Source organism: Entelurus aequoreus, linkage group LG07, assembly GCF_033978785.1.
Source record: "Entelurus aequoreus isolate RoL-2023_Sb linkage group LG07, RoL_Eaeq_v1.1, whole genome shotgun sequence".
NCBI lineage: Eukaryota > Metazoa > Chordata > Actinopteri > Syngnathiformes > Syngnathidae > Entelurus > Entelurus aequoreus.
In genome coordinates, this window is record NC_084737.1 from 77,578,048 (window position 1) to 77,604,381 (window position 26,334).

At 39.2% G+C, this 26,334-nt stretch overlaps 1 protein-coding gene across 1 annotated transcript in view; it reads right to left on the minus strand.

Annotated features, from left to right (window-relative positions):
* Positions 1 to 26,041, minus strand: part of gabrd (gamma-aminobutyric acid type A receptor subunit delta) — a 99,789-nt gene extending 73,748 nt beyond the window's left edge. Inside the window, exon 1 of the mRNA XM_062054509.1 lies at positions 25,653 to 26,041. Coding sequence (XP_061910493.1) covers positions 25,653 to 25,720 — 68 coding nt within the window. The 5' untranslated portion in view covers positions 25,721 to 26,041. The remainder of the gene's footprint in view (positions 1 to 25,652) is intronic.
* Positions 26,042 to 26,334: the final 293 nt, after the last annotated feature.

The window sequence follows — 26,334 nt, forward strand, 5'->3', positions numbered from 1 at the left end:
TGGCCTTCCCAAATTCCTGACTTAAACGTGTGGACAATGCTCAAGAAACAAGTCCATGTCAGAAAACCAACAAATTTAGCTGAACTGCACCAATTTTGTCAAGAGGAGTGGTCAAAAATTCAACCAGAAGCTTGTGGATGGCTACCAAAAGCGCCTTATTGCAGTGAAACTTGCCAAGGGACATGTAATCAAATATTAACATTGCTGTATGTATACTTTTGACCCAGCACATTTGCTCACATTTTCAGTAGACCCATAATAAATTCATAAAAGAACCAAACTTCATGAATGTTTTTTGTGACCAACAAGTATGTGCTCCAATCACTCTATCACAAAAAAATAAGAGTTGCAGAAAATATTGGAAACTCAAGACAGCCATGACATTATGTTCTTTACAAGTGAATGTAAACTTTTGACCACGACTGTATATATACGTTGACTAGGATGTAAAAAAGCGATGTGCTTGGATTAATGCGTGTGCACACTTTGATACATCTGAAACTTTAAATGTACATATATATATATATATATATATATATATATATATATATATATATATATATATATATATATATATATATATATATATATATATATATATATATATATATATATATATATATATATATATATATATATATATATATATATATATATATATATATATATATATATATATATACTTTGATTAGGATTAGGGATGTCCGATAATGGAGGATTAGGGATGTCCGATAATGGCTTTTTGCCGATATCTGATATTCCGATATTGTCCAACTCTTATATACAGTCGTGGAATTAACACATTATTATGACTAATTTGGACAACAAGGTATGGTGAAGATAAGGTCCTTTTTTTAAAAATTAATAAAATAAAATAAGATAAATAAATTAAAAACATTTTCTTGAATAAAAAAGAAAGTAAAACAATATAAAAACAGTTACATAGAAACTAGTAATTAATGAAAATGAGTCAAATTAACTGTTAAAGGTTAGTACTATTAGTGGACCAGCAGCACGCACAATCATGTGTGCTTACGGACTGTATCCCTTGCAGACTGTATTGATATATATTGATATATAATGTAGGAACCTGAATATTAATAACAGAAAGAAACAACCCTTTTGTGTGAATGAGTGTATCTTGTGTTTTTTATGTTGATTTAATAAAACATTTAAAAAAAAAAAAAAAAAAAAAAACGATACTGATAATTAAAAAAAACGATACCGATATTTTCCGATATTACATTTTAAAGCATTTATCGGCCGATAATATCATCCTGCCGATATTATCGGACATCTCTAATTAGGATGTAAAAAAACAAATATACTTGGATTAATGCATGTGCGCACTTTAATACATCTAAAACTGTAAATATGTATATGTATATATACACACGCACACACATATACATATATATAAAACATATATATTTAAAAACAAGATCAATAGATTAAATATAAATGAAATACAGTACTCAAACACCAATTTTTTAAACTGCACAAATCCTTCATCACTGGATCTAATAACCATGCTTGAAAAATCCCTGAAGAAAGCGGACAAAAAAATAATAATACTCAATAGAGCATATTAAAAAAAAAGATTCCTGCAGTAAACTATTTAGAATTTTAAATTTTTGCATTTTTTTTGCATCATCCTAACAACATCTGAACAGTTGCAGTTATGATAACACACCAGTTTTGTACATGGAGAAAAAGCAGATAATTAACATAGAATGAGATAGGGTCCAGCACCCCCGCGACCCCGAAAGGGACAAGCGGTAGAAAATGGATGGATGGATGGATGGATTTAGTGCTTATAACTTGTGTTTTTCACTGTTTACAACTGGCATTAACATTAACAACAGGTGTGAAGTGCATTCTAAAATGGACTTTTCTAGCCTTCTTTGGTGCAGAATCATCAATTACATCATCTTACGAAAGCAGTTTTGCAACTGCATGATTGATCCAGAGAGACGCTCCTGGAACTCAAGTATACATTTTAATAAGCTTCACCTTGCAAAAACTCCTCTCTGCTTCAGCTACTGTCACTGGCAGTCGCAAGTTGATCCCCTGCACCTTCCCCCTCGCCAGTTGATCCCCTGCACCTTCCCCCTCGCCTCCTCTTGAAAACACACAACCTCAGCAGCAAGTTGAGGTGTCAGTAGCCGTTTTTATACAGAGCACCAAGACGCCAATTTGCCTGTCCTTTTGGCCGCTCAGTCATCGTTTTTTTCTCTGAGGGCAGCAAATTGGGGGTCTGTTTTGGTCCGCCGATTTTCCGCTTCGAATTCTTTATAAAACCCATGCGAAAATTTGCCCGCCCGTGGGTGAAATTGGCGGAGGTGTTAATGGCCTGCACCAGAGGTGGGGAAAAGGAGGAATATTACAAATTGCCGCCCTTACCTTGTAGCAGTTGTATGGTACACCGGTATTAGTATTAGGGGTGTGGGGAAAAATCGATTCAAATTCGAATCGCGATTCTCACGTTGTGTGATTCAGAATCGATTCTCATTTTTAAAAAATCGATTTTTATTTTTATTTTTTTTTATTTTTTTTTTTAAATTAATCAAGCCAACAAAGCAATACACAGCAATACCATAACAATGCAATCCAATTCCAAAACTAGAGATGTCCGATAATATCGGCCGATATATGCGTTAAAATGTAATATCGGAAATTATCGGCATCGGTTTTTTATTATCTGTATCGTTTTTTTTATTTTAATTTTTTTTTTATTTTTTTTTTTTTATTAAATCAACATAAAAAACACAAGATACACTTACAATTAGTGCACCAACCCAAAAAAACCTCCCTCCCCCATTTACACTCATTCACACAAAAGGGTTGTTTCTTTCTGTTATTAATATGCTGGTTCCTACATTATATATCAATATATATCAATACAGTCTGCAAGGGATACAGTCCGTAAGCACACATGATTGTGCGTGCTGCTGGTCCACAAATAGTACTAACCTTTAACAGTTAATTTTACTAATTTTCATTCATTAGTAGTTTCTATGTAACTGTTTTTATATTGTTGTACTTTCTTTTTTATTCAAGAAAATGTTTTTAATTTATTTATCTTATTTTACAAAAATTTTTAAAAAGTACCTTATCTTCACCATACCTGGTTGTCCAAATTAGGCATAATAATGTGTTAATTCCACGACTGCATATATCGGTTGATATCGGTATCGGTTGATATCGGTATCGGTAATTAAAGAGTTGGACAATATCGGAATATCGGATATCGGCAAAAAGCCATTATCGGACATCCCTATCCAAAACCAAACCCGACCCAGCAACACTCAGAACTGCAATAAACAGAGCAATTGAGAGGAGACACAAACACGACACAGAACAAACCAAAAATAGTGACACAAAAATGAATATTATCAACAACAGTATCAATATTAGTTACAATTTCAACATAGCAGTGATTAAAAATCCCCCATTGACATTATCATTAGACATTTATAAAAAAATAAAGAACAATAGTGTCACAGTGGCTTACACTTGCATCGCATCTCATAAGCTTGACAACACACTGTGTCCACTATTTTCACAAAGATAAAATAAGTCATATTTTTGGTTCATTTAATAGTTAAAACAAATTTACATTATTGCAATCAGTTGATAAAACATTGTCCTTTACAATTATAAAAGCTTTTTACAAAAATCTACTACTCTGCTTGCATGTCAGCAGACTGGGGTAGATCCTGCTGAAATCCTATGTATTGAATGAATAGACAATCCTTTTGAATCGGGAAAATATCGTTTTTGAATCGACAATCGCGTTGAATCGAGAAAAAAAAAGATTTTGAATCGAATCGTGACCCCAAGAATCGATATTGAATCAAATCGTGGGACACCCAAAGATTCACAGCCCTAATTAGTATAGTACTGCGATACTAATGAATCATATTATTACCGCCTCTAAAAAAATACGGTCCCCCACCCCCCGACCCCCCGTCGTGTCATTGCTGTTTTACGAGCAGACGAGCATGTTCGGCAGCGCACAATCACAGAGTGCTTACAAGCAGACACAGCGTGTAGACAAAAAAGGGAGAAGGGACGCATTTTGGCTTAAAAACTAACAGTAAAGATGAAGTTATAACACTGAAATGCCCTCAGGAAGAGGTGCTTTAAGACATGGCTTGCTAGCTAGCAGCTAAAGTACATCCGCAGTCTGTAGCTACTTTTAAATCACTAATCCTCGCCTCCGTGGCGACAAATAAAGTACGTTTCTTACAAGTATCATCCCTGCAGGATGAGGAATAGCTAAACATGCTTCACTACACACCGTAGCTCACCAGCGTCAAAATATAAACAAACGCCATTGGTGGATCTACACCTAACATCCACTGTAATGATACCAAGTACAAGAGCATATCTAGTCGATACTACTATGATTACATCGACATTATTTAGCATCACAAAATCTCCTTTCGTTTTTTTTTAAATGTATATTATGTATATAAAGTCAGGAAATATGTCCCTGGACATATGAGGACTTTGAATAGGACCAATGTATGATCCTGTAACTACTTGGTATCGGATTGATACCTAAATTTGTGGCATCATCCAAAACTAATGTAAAGCATCCAAACAACAGAAGAATTGTTAGGATCCGCTGCTCGGATCACAGTTTGTTTACAGTTTAGTGTCACGTGTGTTTTTGTTTCTGTTGCCATGACGGCAGATTTTGCTCACCTGCCTCTGGTTAGCGTTTCGGGACGCGCACCTGTTGCCCGAGCGCTAATCAGAGGGCTATTTAGTCTTCGCCCGGGCAGCACTCTGCCTGGCTTCCTAATTTGCTTTCACGCAACAGCTAACGACCACCTTGTTTCCTGCTAGCTCTCATGCTATATTATTTTGCTTACTAGCTCCCACGCTAGTCGTTTTTGTTTTTTTCTGTCTGATTTATTTGTGGAAATAAATCATTTTCCTACCTGCAAGCTGTGTCCGAGCCGTCTGCATCCTTGGGAGAACACCTCGCACCACGATGCGACCCGGTCGTCACAGTAGGAAGCCAGCAATAAGAAGTTCTCCCGCAGCGAGCACGTCGGAGGAGCTGGACGAAGGTACGTGGGAGGTGTTGCGAGCGATGGAAGCCGAGACGCTTCGCTATTCGACGGAGGAGAGGTCGAATCTCATGTGGGGAGCTGGAGGCTCTCTTATCCCCATCGACTCCCTCTGGTCGGAAGACATCGCCGCTACACCGCAGTACCGGGCGCGCCGGCAAAGACGGAAGCCGGCCAGAAGGTCCTTCCCTCGCCGTCAAGACGCGCCGCTCCCGCAAGCTCCTCCCCCGGACCGAAGCAAGCTACAAGCTTCCCAAGCTTCCTCTCAGATGTTTGGCAACCCTATCGACCACTTTGCCAAACATTTCACCGATTGGGCTGTCAGTCAGCTGGAGACCCACACGGATGACGTCATCCCGCCCACTGTGGATGACGTCAGAGACGAAGATTTTTTTTTAAATTCTTCTGCTCCCTTTTGTCAGCCACCTCCTAGTGACTTTAATCCTGCAATAAGACATTATCAGGACATTTTTTTTAGGACTAAATCTAGTCAGTCCCAGTCTCAAGTGGGGGGTGACAATAAACATTTTGGACAATTTAGAGGAGAGGATTCCACCCTCCCCCTGACCACCCTCCACCCACCCTTGAAGACGGTTCCAATCCGCAAGGAACGCGTCTGGGATCCGCTTTTTGAGGGGGGGGCTAGTACTGGGAGCTGTGCGAGTGGGGTGGCACAACGGCGTGCTAAGCCGCAACCTCCTGCTCGGCCACCGCCACCTGTCCTTCGGCGGGCTAAGCCACAACCTCCTGCCCGGCCGCCACCACCGGTTTTTCGGCCTGCTAAGCCGCAACCGCCAGCTAGGCCACCTGCACCTCGACTGGTTCTCACACCAGTACCTGCACCTCGGCTGGTTCCCACACCAGTACCTGCACCTCGGCTGGTTCCCACACCAGTACCTGCACCTCGGCTGGTTCCCACACCAGTACCTGCACCACGACTGGTCCCCGCACCAGTACCTGCACCACGACTGGTTCTCGCACCAGTACCTGCTCCACGGCTGGTCCCCGCACCAGTACCTGCTCCACGGCTGGTCCCCGCACCAGTACCTGCTCCACGGCTGGTCCCCGCACCAGTACCTGCACCACGACTGGTTCTCGCACCAGTACCTGCACCACGACTGGTTCTCGCACCAGTACCTGCACCACGACTGGTTCTCGCACCAGCACCTGCACCACGGCTGGTTCTCGCACCAGTACCTGCACCACGACTGGTTCTCGCACCAGCGACTCCGGCTGCCACGACAGCGACTCCTGCTGCCACGACAGCGACTCCGGCTGCCACGACAGCGACTCCTGCTGCCACGACAGCGACTCCTGCTGCCACGACAGCGACTCCTGCTGCCACGACAGCGACTCCTGCTGCCACGACAGCGACTCCTGCTGCCACGACAGCGACTCCTGCTGCCACGACAGCGACTCCGGCTGCCACGACAGCGACTCCGGCTGCCACGACAGCGACTCCGGCTGCCACGACAGCGACTCCGGCTGCCACGACAGCGACTCCTGCTGCCACGACAGCGACTCCTGCTGCCACGACAGCGACTCCTGCTGCCACGACAGCGACTCCTGCTGCCACGACAGCGACTCCTGCTGCCACGACAGCGACTCCTGCTGCCACGACAGCGACTCCTGCTGCCACGACAGCGACTCCTGCTGCCACGACAGCGACTCCTGCTGCCACGACAGCGACTCCGGCTGCCACGACAGCGACTCCGGCTGCCACGACAGCGACTCCGGCTGCCACGACAGCGACTCCGGCTGCCACGACAGCGACTCCTGCTGCCACGACAGCGACTCCTGCTGCCACGACAGCGACTCCTGCTGCCACGACAGCGACTCCTGCTGCCACGACAGCGACTCCTGCTGCCACGACAGCGACTCCTGCTGCCACGACAGCGACTCCTGCTGCCACGACAGCGACTCCGGCTGCCACGACAGCGACATCTCAGCGACCTCGAGTGGTCCGGCGGCGCAAGCGGAAAGCAGGTCCCCGCATGCAGCCCTCGAGGTCAGTGAAGGGACGTCAGTGGCGCAAACAGCAGCGACATTCAAGACTTTGTTGCAGGACTCAGAGGCTGCTGAAATTCTGGCGCCACTCACGCCCACCTTCTCGGCGGCCACGAATGTGGCCTTACCGTGGTCGCCCGCCTCGCCAGCGGTGGCGGCGTTCCATTCGCCGCCGCCACCTGACCCTTCCCCGGTGGATTCGGGGACACGTGGCCTGGCGACCCACCACCAAGTCACCCCCCCGCCCGCCCTTGACTCGTGAACTATTGCTTTTTTTTTGGGGTTCCAGTTGTTTTTTTTGTTTTCAAGGGACATCTGGAATCTGTCCTTTTAGGGGGGGGTACTGTTAGGATCCGCTGCTCGGATCACAGTTTGTTTACAGTTTAGTGTCACGTGTGTTTTTGTTTCTGTTGCCATGACGGCAGATTTTGCTCACCTGCCTCTGGTTAGCGTTTCGGGACGCGCACCTGTTGCCCGAGCGCTAATCAGAGGGCTATTTAGTCTTCGCCCGGGCAGCACTCTGCCTGGCTTCCTAATTTGCTTTCACGCAACAGCTAACGACCACCTTGTTTCCTGCTAGCTCTCATGCTATATTATTTTGCTTACTAGCTCCCACGCTAGTCGTTTTTGTTTTTTTCTGTCTGATTTATTTGTGGAAATAAATCATTTTCCTACCTGCAAGCTGTGTCCGAGCCGTCTGCATCCTTGGGAGAACACGTCGCACCACGATGCGACCCGGTCGTCACAAGAATAAGTGATTATTACATTTTAACAGAAGTGTAGATAGAACATGTGAAAAGAGAAAGTAAGCAGATATTAACAGTAAATGAACAAGTCAATTAATAATTCATTTTCTACCGCTTGTCCTTAATAATGTTGACAAAATAATAGAATGGAAAATGACACAATATGTTACTGCATACACTACCGTTCAAAAGTTTGGGGTCACCCAAACAATTTTGTGGAATATCCTTCATTTCTAAGAACAAGAATAGACTGTCGAGTTTCAGATGAAAGTTCTCTTTTTCTGGCCATTTTGAGCGTTTAATTGACCCCACAAATGTGATGCTCCAGAAACTCAATCTGCTCAAAGGAAGGTCAGTTTTGTAGCTTCTGTAACGAGCTAAACTGTTTTCAGATGTGTGAACATGATTGCACAAGGGTTTTCTAATCATCAATTAGCCTTCTGAGCCAATGAGCAAACACATTGTACCATTAGAACACTGGAGTGATAGTTGCTGGATAGTTGCTCTATACACCTATGTAGATATTGCACCAAAAACCAGACATTTGCAGCTATAATAGTCATTTACCACATTAGCAATGTATAGAGTGTATTGCTTTAAAGTTAAGACTAGTTTAAAGTTATCTTCATTGAAAAGTGCAGTGCTTTTCCTTCAAAAATAAGGACATTTCAATGTGACCCCAAACTTTTGAACGGTAGTGTACGTCAGCAGCTAAATTAGGAGCCTTTGTTTGTTTACTTACTACTAAAAGACAAGTTGTCTTGTATGTTCACTATTTTATTTAAGGACACACTTGCAATAAGAAACATATGTTTCATGTACCCTAAGATTTTTTTTGTTAAAATAAAGCCAATAATGCCATTTTTTGTGGTCCCCTCTATTTAGAAAAGTATCGAAAAGTATCGAAATACATTTTGGTACCGGTACCACTAGGCAGTAGGTAGTCTAGAAAACTGAGGAATTTTGTTTAGATTTTTGGATTTTCATTTTTTTTGTTCCTTTTTGCGCGTGCGCCCTCACATCGATTGCGCCCTAGCTCGCCGTCATCATCATTCATGTTGAATTGATGATGGAATGCCTGTGCTGGCGAGTGTCTGGTCGAGTTGCACTTCTTCTGCACATAAACAAGCTGGCTCTATAAAGGGGATGCACACACACACACACACACACACATCCATGTACTCTTCAATCACTTTGTACCTACTTAACTCCCGACACTGTCATGTCCTCGCTAAATATACACCACTATAATGTAGGAACATAAACACAATTCATGCTATCACCGAAATAACTTCACATTTAAGCCAAAGACCCCTTGGGTAACTGTGCTGTATTGCATGCTTAATCGGTTAGAATCATCTATTATTAGATAGTGAATCCACGGGTGAGTGACATTTCAGCAGCACAGAAGAGCAAAGACACATTACAAAACGGCAAAGGTGGAAAAAGTCTTCACTTTAGCAACTTAGGAGGGCTGTAGAAACTAGGAGCTGAAAAGTGAGAAAGAGAGTATAATTATTTTCTCAAATGGGTGGGCGGATGTGGTGATGCGGACAACTTTAGGCGTGTGTGTGTGTGTGTGTGTGTGTGTGTGTGTGTGTGTGTGTGTGTGTGTGTGTGTGTGTGTGTGTGTGTGTGTGTGTGTGTGTGTGTGTGTGTGTGTGTGTGTGTGTGTGTGTGTGTGTGTGTGTGTGTGTGTGTGTGTGTGTGTGTGTGTGAGAGCTGACACACAACGAGGTGGAAGAAGCACAGCCCACACTTTGCATTGTACTGTGAAGAAAATAATACAGTTGTTGGATGGAGAGAGAGAGAGAGAGAGAGAGAGAGAGAGAGAGAGAGAGAGAGAGAGAGAGAGAGGACATAACATGTAATGGTGGTTATTTGGTGAAAGTGTTGCATAGAATATGTTTTACGGAAAATTTCTGACAGTCGCTGTTAGAATAATTATGTGTACGTTATCACAAAAGTTTCCGTTTTCGGAAACTTCCGGCGAGCAGATGGAGGCTGTCTTTGTTGTACCAAGCCAAAGGCTTGTAAAATTCCGCTGTGTACGATGGGAGGGGACTGGAGGGGTTATCTATTGTCATCCAAGACCTTGCCCAAGCTCGATCCAGGACCAGTCCAAGCTCGATCCAGGACCAGTCCTGTATTGTGTTAATAATAATAATAATAATAATAATAATAGATTTTATTTGTAAAAAGCACTTTACGTTGAGCAAACAACCTCAAAGTGCCAGAGTGTTAAAAAAAAGAAAAAGAAAAAGAAAATAGTAATAATAATAACAATAATAATAATAATAATAATAAAAGATAATAAAAATAAAGAAAATATAAAACTAGAAACAGCCCAATAGCTAGAACCAGCATGCATATCTATAAAAATCTATAAAAAGGCTTTTTTTTAAAAGATGGGTTTTTAAGCCTTTTTTAAAAGCATCCACAGTCTGAGGTGCCCTCAGGTGGTCAGGGAGAGCGTTCCACAGACTGGGAGCAGCGGAGCAGAAAGCCCGATCTCCCATAGTTCGTAGCTTTGTCCTTGGAGGTTGGAGGAGGTTAGCCTGTTTGGAGCGGAGGTGTTGTGTGGAGTTTTTGTGGAGCATTTGAGCTGATTTGTAGAGCATTTGAGCTGCTTTTGAGAAATGTTAATGTGACCGAAAACAATGGCTGTTTACATACCCCCCCATTCCTTTAGAAACAGATGTTATTATGTAAACAGGGAATATCCAAATAAAAGAGGAGACGTGAACCATTTTTCGTCAGAGCGTAATGACACTGTGCAATGGTACAGATGTACACGTTTCTCCTCACTGAACCACATTGAATTATGTCTCTGTTTGATTCTTTGCTTCTTGTCCTGTTCAATAGATGTCATCAGTGTTTAAACCTTACATCTTATTGGTCCTTCGAGACGGATTTCCGACACGTCTGACGATTCCAGCAGGGTGAGTGAAACCAGAAAGATCATGGCACCCGTCTCCCGATTGAGGAACTGCTTTTATATGGTCTGCCACTACATTTTATGTGGCCCACCGCAACATTTTTAAGTAGCCCACGGAAGGCTAGAAATTACACTTTCTAGCTAAATGCATTTGTTATTTTGATTTTGACTTAAAAAATGTACTGCTTGTAATTCCATATCATCTAAACTACATTACATGTTATCTGGTTATATAAGAAGATAGTCCAAGTGATTTGTTTGGTAATCCAAAATAAATACTTACATATCTGTGTGTCACCTTGACCCAACATTTCAAAGCAAGTTTTCCATCTATCTGTTAGTAAAGAATATAATAATCAAACACAATTGCCCATGCAAACTGTTTAATAAGGCTATTATACGTTTATAATCAAATACTATATATTCACTGTTACAAGCGGCCACCTGAGAGCAGCCAGAATAGCGTTGTGGCCCTTAATAAATGGCACCCTTGAACTACAAACAGGGCCGGCCCGTGGCATAGGCCGTATAGGCAAATGCTAAGGGCGCCGTCCATCAGGGGGCGCCAAGCCAGTGCCACAAATGTTGGAGGAAAAAAAAAAAAAAAAGTTGGTACTATTATTTCTAAATACAAAAAATAATCCCACGTTAATTAAAATGCAAAGTAAAGCCTATTTAATAGAAATATTATTTGTTACAACATTACGCAGCCCCCCCCCCCCCCATCCCCCCGCACGGTGCGCCCCCTCACTTCCCGCATCATGACTCTTACCACATCAAAAAATCAACACAAGTTGTCAAAACGGCCAAAACTGTCAGGTGCCCAGGGAAGAAAAAAGAGGAAAAGAAGAGGAGGAGAAACGAGAAAAAGACAGAGGTAGCAGGTAGGTAACGTTAGCCTACATTAAATTATTTGTCTGTTACAGAATGTGATAGTAACCTGGCTTTTTAGCATAAAGCTAATGTTACATGATTCGGCAATTGCTAATCAATAAATAGCTAGTTCTGTTTTAACGTCGGTTAATATTGTGGAGGGGGCTAAATTGTTATGGAAATAATAATGTAACGTTAGGTAATTACAGTACTCCCACCTTACATTCCTCAGGGACATTTGTATTAGATCTTTTAAGCAGGTGTTTTTTGTTTACATTGTTATTGCCTTCTGGTTAGCTAATGTTTGCCCTGCAGGTAATAGTCACTTTTCCACCCCTTTATATATTAGGTATAGTTGTAAGCCTAGTTGTTAAAGTGCACATCATTAATGTTAATTAAGCAATATCACATGAGAGGGAATGCTGTTTTTTAATTTGAGCACTGTTGTGATTCGGTTAAAGATAATCATAACATAACATTCTCATATAATATGTTAATTTGCTTTCTTTAAGTAAAAAAAAAGGTTAAAGACAAAGCTATTCGGTTTCTTGTGAGTATATACACTTCACTGCCGATGTGGGGGGGGGGCGCCACCTAAAATCTTGCCTAGGGCGCCAGATTGGTTAGGGCCAGGCCTGACTACAAAGAAACGTTGCGGTGTGATAGGATCTGTTACGCACAATTAGCTAACGTGACTGACGACCTAATATGATGAAATCAGACATCAGATAGATGCGCTCCCAACTGCCTCACTACTGTTCTTTGGCCAATATTTCTGGCTGTTGTAGTAGCTGCTCCTCTCCTTGCTGTGGGGCATCGATGTAAGCCAGGGGTGTCCAAACTTTTTCCACTGAGGGCCGCACACTGAAAAATCAAAGCAAGCAGGGGCCATTTTGATATTTTTTTTATTTTAAAAACCAAAACAATATATGTATAAAAAATATACATTTAGGCCTCCACTCAGGCTTGATCCCAGGGACCCCAAAGGGTTTTGTTAAAAAATATATAAAAAATGTGTCATTATTCAGTATTATTAATTTTATGATTATTCAAGTTTTAAATCCATAGATCAACATTAGGTCTGTCTGTCAATATAACGTTTTTAAAGATTTAAGTCGTATGCTCTTTTTGTCAAAGAAAACCCTGTTTTTTTATGGAAAAAACACAAAATATGCAATATTTTCACCCAATAACATTTTTAAGTGGAATATTTAAGATTATATAATAATTGGAGCCTTAAAAAGGTCAGTAACTCATAACACCATTGATTTTAATTCATTATTATTTTTTAAACGATGACACTTAAAAACAAATCACACAAAAATTATTGGGGAACCAAAAGGGTCCTACTCATTAAAGTGTTAAAAAATAAATTATAATTTCTTTTTACTGTTTACTTTTAACACAATAATCTCGAGATCAACTTCAGATCCATCCGTCAATTATACGTTGTATTGTTGTTTATGTTTTTTGTAGGGATGTCCGATAATATCGGCCTGCCGATATTATCGGCCGATAAATGCGCTAAAATGTAATATCGGAAATTATCGGTATCGTTTTTTTTATTATCTGTATCGTTTTTTTTTTTTTTGTTGTTTTTTTTTTGTTTTTTGTTTTTTTATTAAATCAACAAAAAAAAACACAAGATACACTTACAATTGGTGCACCAACCCAAAAAACCTCCCTCCCCCCATTTCTTTCTGTTATTAATATTCTGGTTCCTACATTATATATCAATATATATCAATACAGTCTGCAAGGGATACAGTCTGTAAGCACACATGATTGTGCGTGCTTTGGTCCACTAATAGTACTAACCTTTAACAGTTAATTTTACTCATTTTCATTGATTACTAGTTTCTATGTAACTGTTTTTATATTGTTTTACTTTCTTTTTTATTCAAGAAAATGTTTTTAATTTAGTTATCTTATTTTATTATTTTTTTTAAAAAGTACCTTATCTTCACCATACATGGTTGTCCAAATTAGGCATAATAATGTGTTAATTCCACGACTGCATAAATCAGTTGATATCGGTATCGGTTGATATATCGGTATCGGTAATTAAAGAGTTGGAAAATATCGGATATCGGCAAAAAAACATTATCGGACATCCCTAGTTTTTTGTTTGTTCGTTTTAGGCCCTTCTTTAAAAAAAAACAAAAACAGCTCAATTTTTTATATGGCAAACACAAAATATGCAACATTTTCCCAAAAAATTATTTTTATTTTATTTATTTATTATTTAATGTGATGTAATTGGAGCCTTGGATAGGTCAATAATTCATATTAACATTGATTTTGATTCATTATTATTTTTTAAAGAAAGAAACAGCCTGCATGGCAGCTTTGTGTTATTAGAGTGAACATTGCAACATTTTCTTGTTACATTTCACCTGTTTGGTCTTTCATACCACTTTCTATGTTTCTAATTTTTTTAATCATATTTTAAAATGGGCCTTGGGGCCGTTAAAAAATGACCTGCGGGCCGCAAATGCCCCCCGGGCCGCACTTTGGACATCCCTGATGTAAGCCCACAATAGCATGCTAAATGTGGGGATGTCTTCATCAGGAACCCCTGCCACGGTGAATGTCTTCAACGGACTGAGCGAGGACTATACATCAGCCTTTTTTATATACCAGGTTTCCAATGGGCACCCAAAATCATTTCTCATCACAATAGAACATAATTGAAAACTATAAAAAGTATTCCAATGGTTGAAATCTGCGCTTTTGGGTGTTATACGAGTTATTACGGTAATCTATGTCACGGCAGCTCAGACGAGGAACAAAGCAGAGTGGGCGGTTGTTTTCGGAGCAGGCAGCCCAAAACACGTGTCAGGAACAGTTGCGAAAGCACATTTGTATGTGATAATATATCATATCGTAGGTGTTTATTACACTTTGCATTCATACGTTGCTGTTTTTTTACATTTTTGTTGTGTTTTGCTTGATTGTAAAAGGTACACAACTATCGAAAAGCTGGTCTGAGAAGTAAAAGAGGAGTGATGTTCATATGTTGTTAATATTCAGTGTTTTATTGTTCATACACAGTAAAAAAAAAATTCCTATTTTTATGGTTAATTTACTCTACATTTCTACTGTAATTTTTCTATTTTTTTAAATATTTTATAAAACTGTAGAATTGAAGACATTATCTGCAAATAAACAACCTGCCTGTTATTTTAAGTAATATGCCAGTAATGACAAACTATCTATATTTCTTTTTGTTTTACAGAAAAATACCAAATTAATAATACATAGCATTTTCTGTTTTCTGAAATTACTTTCAAATTCATGTAAAATTACAGTAATTATCTTTCATTAAATATGTAGCTTGTTATATAAAAGTCTATGTCCATACTAACAATCTAACTAGAATAAAGGTATTTTTCTGCAGAACTTTTTGCATCGTCACTTTATTAAAGGTGGTTGATCTTAATAATTTAGTAAAAATCTGTAAAATTATGATATTTTTCCGCAAAACGTTTCATGAAAATTTCTGTAAATATAATCTTTTTGATCATTATTTGGTTTACAATGTTTTACTTTAATTTTATGGTTTTCGTTTGGCAGCCGTAGCTGCCAGTAGATGACCGTTTTTTTACAGAATTTTTTTTTACAGTGTAGTTAATATTGTAAATCCCACTTTCTTTATTTTAATGTACATTTCGGGTGTCCAATTCAGTAAAAAACTGTAAAATTCCAGTCCGTTTTTTTGAGGTGGTCTATCATAACTTTTTTTAGAACTCTTATCGCACATTGTGACTTTTGGTATTAGTGCTCCTGAAAAAAAGGGACCCAAACACACATACTGTACAGCAGATTTTTACAGCTAAATGTGAGTGTACATATGATTTATACACACATACATATTGGCTCCCCAGAAAAAAAAAATTCTCTCAATGTTAGGCCGTAAGGTGAACCCGTTTTTCGTTTCATCTCGTTCCCATGTCTGGGCACTAAATAATTTTTAATTTTTTGTGCCAATATTTCCATGAAAAGAGAGGATAAAAGCACATGGGAAGATGGCTCTGATGATAGTGATAGCTAAGAGATGAACAATGTCTCCCTCGTTCAGAATACGCAAAGTCATACTTAATCAGTTAGTTCTGTAATAAAAATGTGAGTTTTTGCCCCATTTGAGAAAAATCCCCCAGAGTACTTTACTATTTCTTTTTTTTTTAGTTACTTAAGTTAAATACTTTAAAAATAGAATGTGAGGTTACAGTTCACTTAAACTTAAAACATGTTTATAATAATCATAGTTTGAGTTTGTGCCAAATTTGAGGAAAATCTATCAAAGAATTCTTGAGATATGGCTTTAACAATGTGCAAAGTTAAGACAAAATAATTAAAAAAATATTTAAAAAAATACTCAAGACCTGCTGTGACATCAACACATTGTGTTGTTCATGTAAATATTGTTTTGTACCATATTGTGTACAGATTCTAAACTGTAATGCAGTTTTTGTTGTATTTCCATGTTTCGGCATTATTCGATATTTTGATTGATGTCAGCCATTTTGGGCCAAAGTGTTCTTTATTTAATTAAATTTTTTACTTCCTCTTATAACACAGTATCTACTGACATTTTTAATGTATAAAACATCATTGTTTAGCAAAATGTAAAATGTGTATGTTCAATTGTACAGGTTGCTATTCACTTATTTTGAAGCGTTTTTTTCATTTTTTTTTTGTATGTTTCATGGTTTAAATTCAAATTAAAGTATACCAATGCTAAAATACTTGTCTCAAATGTTAGGTGTATGTATTAATGTCAATTTGTGAGAGAGATTCTGTTTCCAGAATGAATGTAAATACATTAACAAGACAAAACAGCTGCATAGGATTTTCGTTTTTTTGTAATTCCTATTTTTATACATTTATGGCTCTAAAAAAAAAACGCCAGGATATTTTGCGGAGAACTTTTAACCTAATATCCACAATGGCATTGTCTATGCAAAAATGCAAAAAAAAGAGTAGTGTCCAGCCGTGGGAACGAAAATCACTTTCTAGCCACTTTTTCCTGGTTCACCTTTTGGCCTATGTGGCCCTCGAGTCAAAATATTTGCCCAGCTCTGGTGTAAACGATGCATAAAGAAGGGAATCGCCGGCTTCACAATGATTACGTTTCCATGCACTGAATTAGTCTGATTTATTAAATAATTCGGCTGAAAAGAAGCATCGTAGTACCCCTGGAAACACCTTAATTTGATCATGTTTGCCTTTTGAAAAGTCGGACGAACACAGCCAGAACAAAACCAGAACTCTCGAGTAGGTGTAGGATGCCGTAGGGGACATGACAAAGGAGGTATTTGATACCTAGAAGAATTTACAGGTTGTGTGTTTTGTTCAATCCCAGAAAAACTGTGGTTTAAAGTTTAATCCTGGCTATGTAGATACACCGAGACGAAGTCTAAGCTCCTTGTGTTTTTGAAACTGCACAAATTTACTCAAAATTTTCAACAAACTTGAAGTGTTTTGTCCGGAGGATTATTTGTGATTTGTACGTTTTCAGAATGTGCCTGTTCCATTTTTGGCCAAAGTAAAACAAAGTAATCAACCTGGAGTTGTCTTTATTTTTAAGTTATCATGCCATGATTTTACCATTCCGGCTCCCATGGGAATAGATTTTCCTCCATGTGGGCCCTGAGCTAAAATGAGTTTGACACCCCTGATTTAAAGTGTATTGAATGGAGAAATAAAAACAAACTGACTTTTTTTTTTTAAATAGTTAAAGGCCTATTGAAACCCACTACTACCGACCACGCAGTCTGATAGTTTATACATCAATGATGAAATCTTAACATTGCAACACATGCCAATACGGCCGGGTTAACTTATAAAGTGACATTTTAAAATTCCCGCCACACTTCCGGTTGAAAAACTCCTTTGGATATGATTTATGCGCGTGACGTCACAAAATCCACGGAAGTGGTTGTACCCCATCTGACCCGATATAAAAACCTCTTGTTTTCTTCGACAAAATTCCACAGTATTCTGGACATCTGTGTTGGTGAATCTTTTGCAATTTGTTTAATGAACAATGGAGGCTGCAAAGAAGAACGTTGTAGGTGAGATCGATCGGTGTATTAGCGGCTAAATACAATACTTACAGCAACACAACAAGGACTACTTACTACGCCTAGCCGATGCTTGCCGCCAAACTCCCGGATGAAGTCCTTCGTCGCGCCGTCGATCGCTGGAACGCAGGTGAGCACGGCTGTTGATGGGAAGATGAGGGCTGGCTGGCGTAGGTGGAGCGCTAATGTTTTTATCATAGTTTTGTGAGGTCCGGTTGCTAAGTTGCTAAATTAGCCTTAGTGTTGTTAGCAACAGCATTGTTAAGCCTTACCAGGCTGAGAATTTTTAACCGTGTAGTTACATGTACATGGTTTAATAGTATTGTTGATCTTCTGTCTATCCTTCCAGTCAGGGGTTTATTTATTTTGTTTCTATCTTCATTTGAGAACGATGCTATCACGCTAGCTCAGTAGCTAAGTGTGTCACCGATGTATTGTCGTGGGGATAAAAGTCACTTTAAATGTCCATTTCGCGTGCTCGACTCTCATTTTCAAGAGGATATAGTATCCGAGGTGGTTTAAAATACAAATCCGTGATCCACAATAGAAAAAGGAGAGAGTTTGGAATCCAATGAGCCAGCTTGTACCTAAGTTACGGTCAGAGCGAAAAAAGATACGTCCATCACTGCCTCTCAAGTCCTTCACTGTAACGTTCCTCATCTACGAATCTTTCATCCTCGCTTTAAATTAATGGGGTAATCGTCGCTTTGTCGCTCCGAATCTCTCGCTCCATTGTAAACAACGGGGAATTGTGAGGAATACTAGCTCCTGTGACGTCACGCTACTTCCGGTACAGGCAAGGCTTTTTTTATCAGCGAGCAAAAGTTGCGAACTTTATCGTCGATGTTCTCTACTAAATCCTTTCAGCAAAAATATGGCAATATCGCGAAATGATCAAGTATGACACATAGAATGGATCTGCTATTCCCGTTTAAATTAACAAAATTCATTTCAGTAGGCCTTTAAGGAAATTGGACAATGCTGGCTTCATTCAGATTCACGGACACAATACAAGTGAGATGGTAGAGAATAAAGCAGGTATTTTAGAGAGTGTGTGCACTCTAAACTGATTAGCAATAACTCTGTAGTTCGCACAACTAGCAAGCTTGTTCAGAACAATATCAACACTAATCTGGAACAGTCTTCTCATTCGGACTTAAAACTCCTTCCATTAATCTACAGAGCCTTATGAATGCATCCGAGACATTCTAAAGATTGTTTTCCATGATTCTCTATCCAAAAATTCCTTCAAAACAACTCTAATACCGCCGGTCTTTGCGTCAAGAACTGGGCTGTCGACTTGTAATGAGCCGCAAAGATGCCTTGTTTTGGTGTGACGTCATAGGTCAACCGGAAAGGCAATACAGAGTGTGCTTGGACACTGGGACTTCACATGTAGATGTGAAATAGGGTTGATTGATATAACAGTACTAATAAAGTACCGCTGTATTAATAAATTAAAAACAGTACTATACTCCTTCTAAAAAATCGTCGTGACATCATGACATTGCTAGTAAAATGAGTACTGAGTACTCATGAGCAAACACATAAGGAGACAGAAGAGAGAACATTGACTCATTTTGGCTTAAATGTAACAATTAAGATGAAGCTATGAACACTAGGCACTAAGCAATAGGGATGATGTTCCAAACCGGTTCTCCCGGTTGTTCGATAAGAAAAGAACCGATTCCATGGACTCAAATCTCTTTTTGAGAACCGGTTCCCGTTATCGAGGCCACTATAGTAAAGAAAAAGAGTTGGTTCTTTATTCGAATCCCTGGGAACGAATCCCGTCCCACAGGAAATGCCCTGTGGCACGTCCCAGGAAATGACGTAGCTCAGTCATTAGGCGGCAGATACAGAAGCAGTAACAACAATGGAGCGAAAAAAACGCCTCAAGGCATGACTTCATTTCACAAAAAAATACGACGAGGAAACGGCTATCTGCAATTATTGCCAGGCTTCGCTCTCATGTAAGGGGGGGGGGGGAGTACAACAAGCATGATGAAACATGTTCAGGCCGTACATAACCTGAAGGTTAGAGAAAGGTGTCGTGGAGAAGCAGCGACAGATATGACGAAGCACGCCCCTCTTCAACCTGCAGCGCCAGTTCCAGTGATAGTGCTGGTGAGTAACTAACGTTAACTGTTGCCGGTTCATTTCCATAGCTGCTCACTCGTAGCCTTAAGGCTAAAATAACGTTACCTCTTATGTCAACCAGGACTGCAGTAATGTTAGCTAGACTAACGTTACCTAAGCATAGTCAGTGGCTAACGGTAACGTTAACGTTAGCCTTTTTGTATGTGTCTGATAACGTTAACGTTATCTTGTAGCCAACACTACTCCAGAGTTTGCAGGTCTGTCTAATAAACTAGTGATTTCTTTCTTTCTTTAGTTTATTTCGTACATGAACACACTTACAGCATAACACATCACAGTTTCATATCATTTCACTTTACATCATGTCTGAGAAGGAGTAGGAAGAAGTAAGCTTATTTAATCCTACCCCTTTCCCACTTCAGAGCGTTTACAAATATATACATCATTCACTGACCTTTTTATAATAAAATAACATCTGTGAATTAGTATATACAACAGTTTTGTAATATGTAATTAATTAATTCAGTCATTATTAATATACTGAGATGAAGAATATCTTATTTTCAATAAGGTTGAAAGTATTTCTCATAAATCTTCTTTGTACTTTGTAAGCACTGTTCATTTGAACAACCTCTTAAAGTGGATCATGTCAGTACAATGTTTAACTTCATTACTTAATCCATTCCATCATTTAATTCCACATACTAATGCTAAAGACTTAATAACAGACACCCTAGTCTTCACATTCAGCTAATTTCCCCCCTAATTCTACGCTGTGTCTATCCCTCATTTTCCCTCCAGGAGAAGGACGTGCAGTCATTCCTGGAGGAGGCCACACTGATGGACCCCAGAAGGATGTTCCAATAGCAGCAGAAGTGCACTTTTTGGAGAGCTGTATTATTTTCAGTGTTGTGCCCAAGGGACTGATTTTATTTAACACTATATTAATATTTATACACCTATAGTGATCACAGAGACAGGTTGTTTTTGTGTTATTGTATATATTTGTTTTTCTGAAAAATTACACTTAATATACTTTGGGTATATTATTATTTTATTTAATTGTTTTAGGGGGGTAACAACAGTCAATATTTATTTATTTATTTTATTTTATTTTTTTCTTATAAAATAAAAGTGAGCTTTTGTTAAACCAAATATTGTGTGTTTTTTTCCATATACAACAACCTATCTGGATTCGATAAGGGAATCGATAAGGAATCGGTTTGATAAGAGCATTCGATAATGGGCTCGAACTCGATAATTTCTTATCAAACATCATCCCTACTAAGCACCGTACTTAAAGTACTAAAAACAAAGCTAGCTATCAGCTAACATCACCGGTGTTTTAGCTACTTCAAAACAGAGGTGGCTAGAGTTCTCAAAAATTGTACTCAAGTAAGAGTACCGTTACTTTAGAACAGTGGCGGACTGTGCGTTTCCCACCTAGGCCTTCAGTGATGTCGTACATAGTCCGACTTTAATAAATACCCCTCAAAATAAGCACACATGATTGTGCATGCTGCTGGTCCACTAATAGTACTAACCTTTAACAGTTAATTTGACTCATTTTCATTAATTACTAGTTTCTATTTAACTGTTTTTATATCGTTTTACTTTCTTTTTTATTCAAGAAATTTTTTTTAATTTATTTATCTTATTTTATTGTATTCCTTTTTTTAAAAAGGACCTTATCTTCACCATACCTGGTTGTCCAAATTAGGCATAATAATGTGTTAATTCCACGACTGTATATATCAGTATCGGTTGATATCGGTATCGGTTGATCTCTGTATCGGTAATTAAAGAGTTGGACAATATCGGAATATCGGATATCGGCAAAAAGCCATTATCGGACATCCCTAATAAAATGGAATTAAAATGCTTACTTTGGATTGGCGAAACAGGCCCTGCCGGTCGCTGATATAAGAATATATATATATATATATTTTTTTTTTTTTTCAATTTCATAAACCTTTATTTATAATATGCAACATTTACATACAATCAAGAAATAATAATAATCAAAACAAGTACAGAAACAGTACAAAACAGCGCCAGGGGGGGGTTGTAAACTCAATAAAGTAACTAAAATAGAATGCAAAATATACTGTATATATATATATATATATATATATATATATATATATATATATATATATATATATATATATATATATATATATATATATGTAACAAAATGTAAATCCATAGGCTCACACAAGTTCCGTAAATAATTTTAATTTGGAACACAGCATAAGAATAAGTCTTTGCAGGCCTTCATCGATAAATGTAACGATGGGAATGAAACTCAATGTAACGTAGTAAAAGTAGCGTTTCTTCTCAAAAATACTCAAGTTAAAAGTATGTTACATTAAAACTACTCTGACAAGCACAATTGATCCATCCATCCATTTTCTACCGCTTGTCCCTTTTGAGGTCGCAGGGGGGTGCTGGAGCCTATCTCAGCTGCATTGATCCAAAATCGGAGTAAATATAGCGCGTTACTACCCACCTCTGCATCTAAATCACTAATCCTCGCCTCCATGGCGACAAATAAAATATGTTTCTTACAAATATCATCCCTGCAGGATGAGGAGTAGCTTAACAGGCTTCACTACACACCATAGAACGGTACAATAAATAAACGCTAACGCTTCTGAATGTAAACAAATACAATGAGTGGATCTACACAAACATCGACGATAATGATACCAAGTACAAGAGACGTATATAGTCGATACTACAATAACTACATCAATATTCTTAGCATCACAAAATGTTTGTCATTTTTTTATTATTTTTAAACCCAGGGAATACGAAATACGTCCCTGAACACAAAAGAGCATTAATCATGACTAGAGATGTTCGATAATATCGGACTGCGGATATTATCGGCCGATAAATGCTTTAAAATGTAATATCGGCAATTATCGTATCGGTTTCATTTATGACTTTTTCAAACGCCGCTGTGTACACGGACGTAGGGAGAAGTACAGAGCGCCAATAAACCTTAAAGGCACTGCTTTTCCATGCCGGCCCAATCACATAATATCTACGGCTTTTCACACACAAAAACAAGTGAATGCAACGCATACTTGGTCAACAGCCATACAGGTCACACTGAGGGTAGACTTATAAACAACTTTAACACTGTTACAAATATGCGCCACACTGTGAACCCACACCAAACAAGAATGACAAACACATTTTGGGAGAACATCCGCACCGTAACACAACATAAACACAACAGAACAAATACCCAGAACCCCTTGCAGCACTAACTCTTCCGGGACGCTACAATATACACCCTCCGTTACCCCCTACCTCAACCCCACCCCGCCCACCTCAACCTCCTCATGCTCTCTCAGGGAGAGCATGTCCCAAATTCCAAGCTGCTGTTTTGAGGCATGTTAAAAAAAAATAATGCACTTTGTGACTTCAATAATAAATATGGCAGTGCCATGTTGGCATTTTTTTCCATAACTTCAGTTGATTTATTTTGGAAAACCTCGTTACATTGTTTAATGCATCCAGCGGGGCATCACAACAAAATCAGGCATAATAATGTGTTAATTCCACGACTGTATATATCGGTATCGGTTGATATCGGAATCGGTAATTAAGAGTTGGACAATATCGGAATATCGGATATCGGCAAAAAAGCCATTATCGGACATCTCTAATCATGACCAATGTGTGATCCTGTAACTACTTGGTATCGGATTGATACCACCACAATTTGTAGTATCTCCCAAAACGTATTCAAGTATCCAAACAAAAGAAGAATAAGTGATCATCACATTTTAACACGAGTGTATATAGAAAGTAAGCAGATATTAACAGTAAATGAACAAGTAGATTAAAAATGAATTTTCTACCGCTTGTCCCTCATAATTTTGACAAAATAATAGAATGAGAAATGACACAATATGTTACTGCAATATGTCAGCAGCCAAATTTGGAGCCTTTGTAACCCATTTGCTTCATAAAAGAGAAGTTGTCTAGTATGTATGTTCCTGGTTCTAGCCCCAGCTTCTACCACCCAAGTCACGTCCGTTGTTTCCTTGAGCAAGACATGTCACCCTTGCTCCTGATGGGTCGTGGTTTTAGCGCCTTGCATGGCAGCTCCCGCCATCAGTGTGTGAATCAAAGCGCTTGAGTACCTCGAAGGTAGACAAGCGCTATACAAGTATAACCCATTTGACCATTTAGTTACCATGTTCACTATCTTATTTAATGACAACATTGTTCTTCGATTGCAATAAGAAACATATCTTTAATATATCATATTGTCTATTATATTTAAATAAAGCCAATGATGACATTTTTTGTGGTCCCCTTTATTTTATTTTATTTTTATTTATTTTTTTTAATTTTTTATTTTTTTAATTTTTATTTTTTTTATAATGTCCTGCCCAGCTTCTCGGGCAAATCATATAGCAGATGTAGATGCCCATATCGGCTGTTCAGATTTACTTTACAAAAGAGAAGTGTAGGATACTTCTCTTGTTGCCTTACTTGTATTTTGACTTTATTAAATGTATTTATATTATCATTTGGTGCAGCCGGGCCGGAGCAGGAGGGGATAGAAAGAGAGAAAAAGGAAGACAGAGGGGGGAATTGTGGGGACAAGAGGGGGATTAGACAGAGAGACAAAAACAACAACAGCAAACACAACAACAACAACAACAACAGAGCAACATCAGCAAATACGACATGTACAAATATGATGGTAAAAGTAAGAGCAAATAAGCAGTTAGCGAAAATTTTAAAAAAAAATACAGAAATGACAATGAGCATTATTACACTAAAAATGGAGCAATATGAATACCAACAGAAATAGTGCTATTGATAATAAACAATACCAGTACTTTACCTTTATTATCAACAATACAATTGTTCAAATGCAACAATACATATACGTAATGATAACTTGAGATACGAAAGAATGCAGAAAAATGGAGGGGAAGAAAGAGAAGCAACCTAAAGGTCCCCTTTATTTTGAAAAATATTGATATTGTGATAACTCTAGTGTTAAAACACCAAAAAAACGAACTATTTGATAAATCAGACTAATTTAGTGCATGGAAATGTACATAGGACATGTTGCAATTCATGTTTCCCCCTCGAAGAACTGCAGCTGCCTCGTTCCAGTAGCCCTCATGCAGCCCTAGACCATGGCGCACGTCTATAGTATTTTCCCTTGTAAAGTTATCTTGCCATGAAATGGATGAAATGTGAAGCGTGTGTGGTTTTGTGAGATTCTCAACAGTAGTTGTTGCACTTCTGGGTAACCGTTCTTGGCACACATAAAAAAAGGAATAGGTATGTTTCCAGGGGTACCGTTTCTAGGGTAAGATGGAGATTTCTTTTGGGATCAAGTCTCTAAACTCTCTCTTACAGCAGCTGATGTTTGACCCCCATTCACCATGCCCTTGGGTGTGTGTGTGTGTGTGTTAGGATCTGGGTGACATTGTGTTGCCACCATACGCACGGAAGGGTGCACCTGCCCACCCGCATCTAGCATTCATTTCCATAACAAACAAGTCACCACCTTCGATGCATATGCATTATGCAAATGGTGTCAGAGGTAATGCAGGCTGTTTTTGTGCTTTTATGCAAGTGAGTACAATTCACAATTCAGTACACTTCATTAGTATGTATAAGGTCAAAAGGGTGCAGGGGCCTTTAAAGGAGTGACGCTTCACTGATATCAAAACATCATCATTTATGTGCGCCGGGTTGTTGTCCAACTTTTGCCATCCAATGAATTGTAAACAGCATGTCGTCAAATATAACCGGACACCTGCAATCTCACCTGGTGAAAAGATCCCTTCCAAGAAGGAGCAGAGAAATGCTCGTTAGCAAGAAATTTGGCAGCTCCATCTCGGCGCGGGTTGAAAAAAAATAAACAAGCAAATCAAAGTTTCTCCTTCCGTGGAGATCGACGCTTTTGTAAGGCGATCAAGGGAGCTCTCCTCCTGATCCAACGCTGCGAAACAAAGTAAAGTCTGCTTCTGGTGCGGACGAAGGTGGTGATGATGATGATGAAGGGGACGAGGACCCCATGTTCCAGACCCCCATATGCGTCCTAGGGCGCACCGACGGGAGGAAAGGCGCAAAAGTCCCAGTCGAAACCGCAACAAACCGATCCGAGCAGCAGCGTGAGCACACACACTCACACACACACTCACACACACACGCTGACACACAGCCTCCCCCTGCTCTCCAGCACCAAGCAGAGAGAGAGAGAGAGAGAGAGAGGGCGATAGAGAGAGAGAGAGACTAATCTGTTGTCCTTCCCTCCATGGCTTGGCATCCTAACACCACACTCAATCTGGCCACACAGACACGAATATGGGACTTTATATCATATGACATGTTATGTAATGTCATGGTATATAAATCATCCCTATTAGGTCATACGGTGTCTGGCTTTGCACCGTTCTAACTTAACACCGGATGTTTTTGAAGTCATGAATTGTTTTTAAATACGGTGT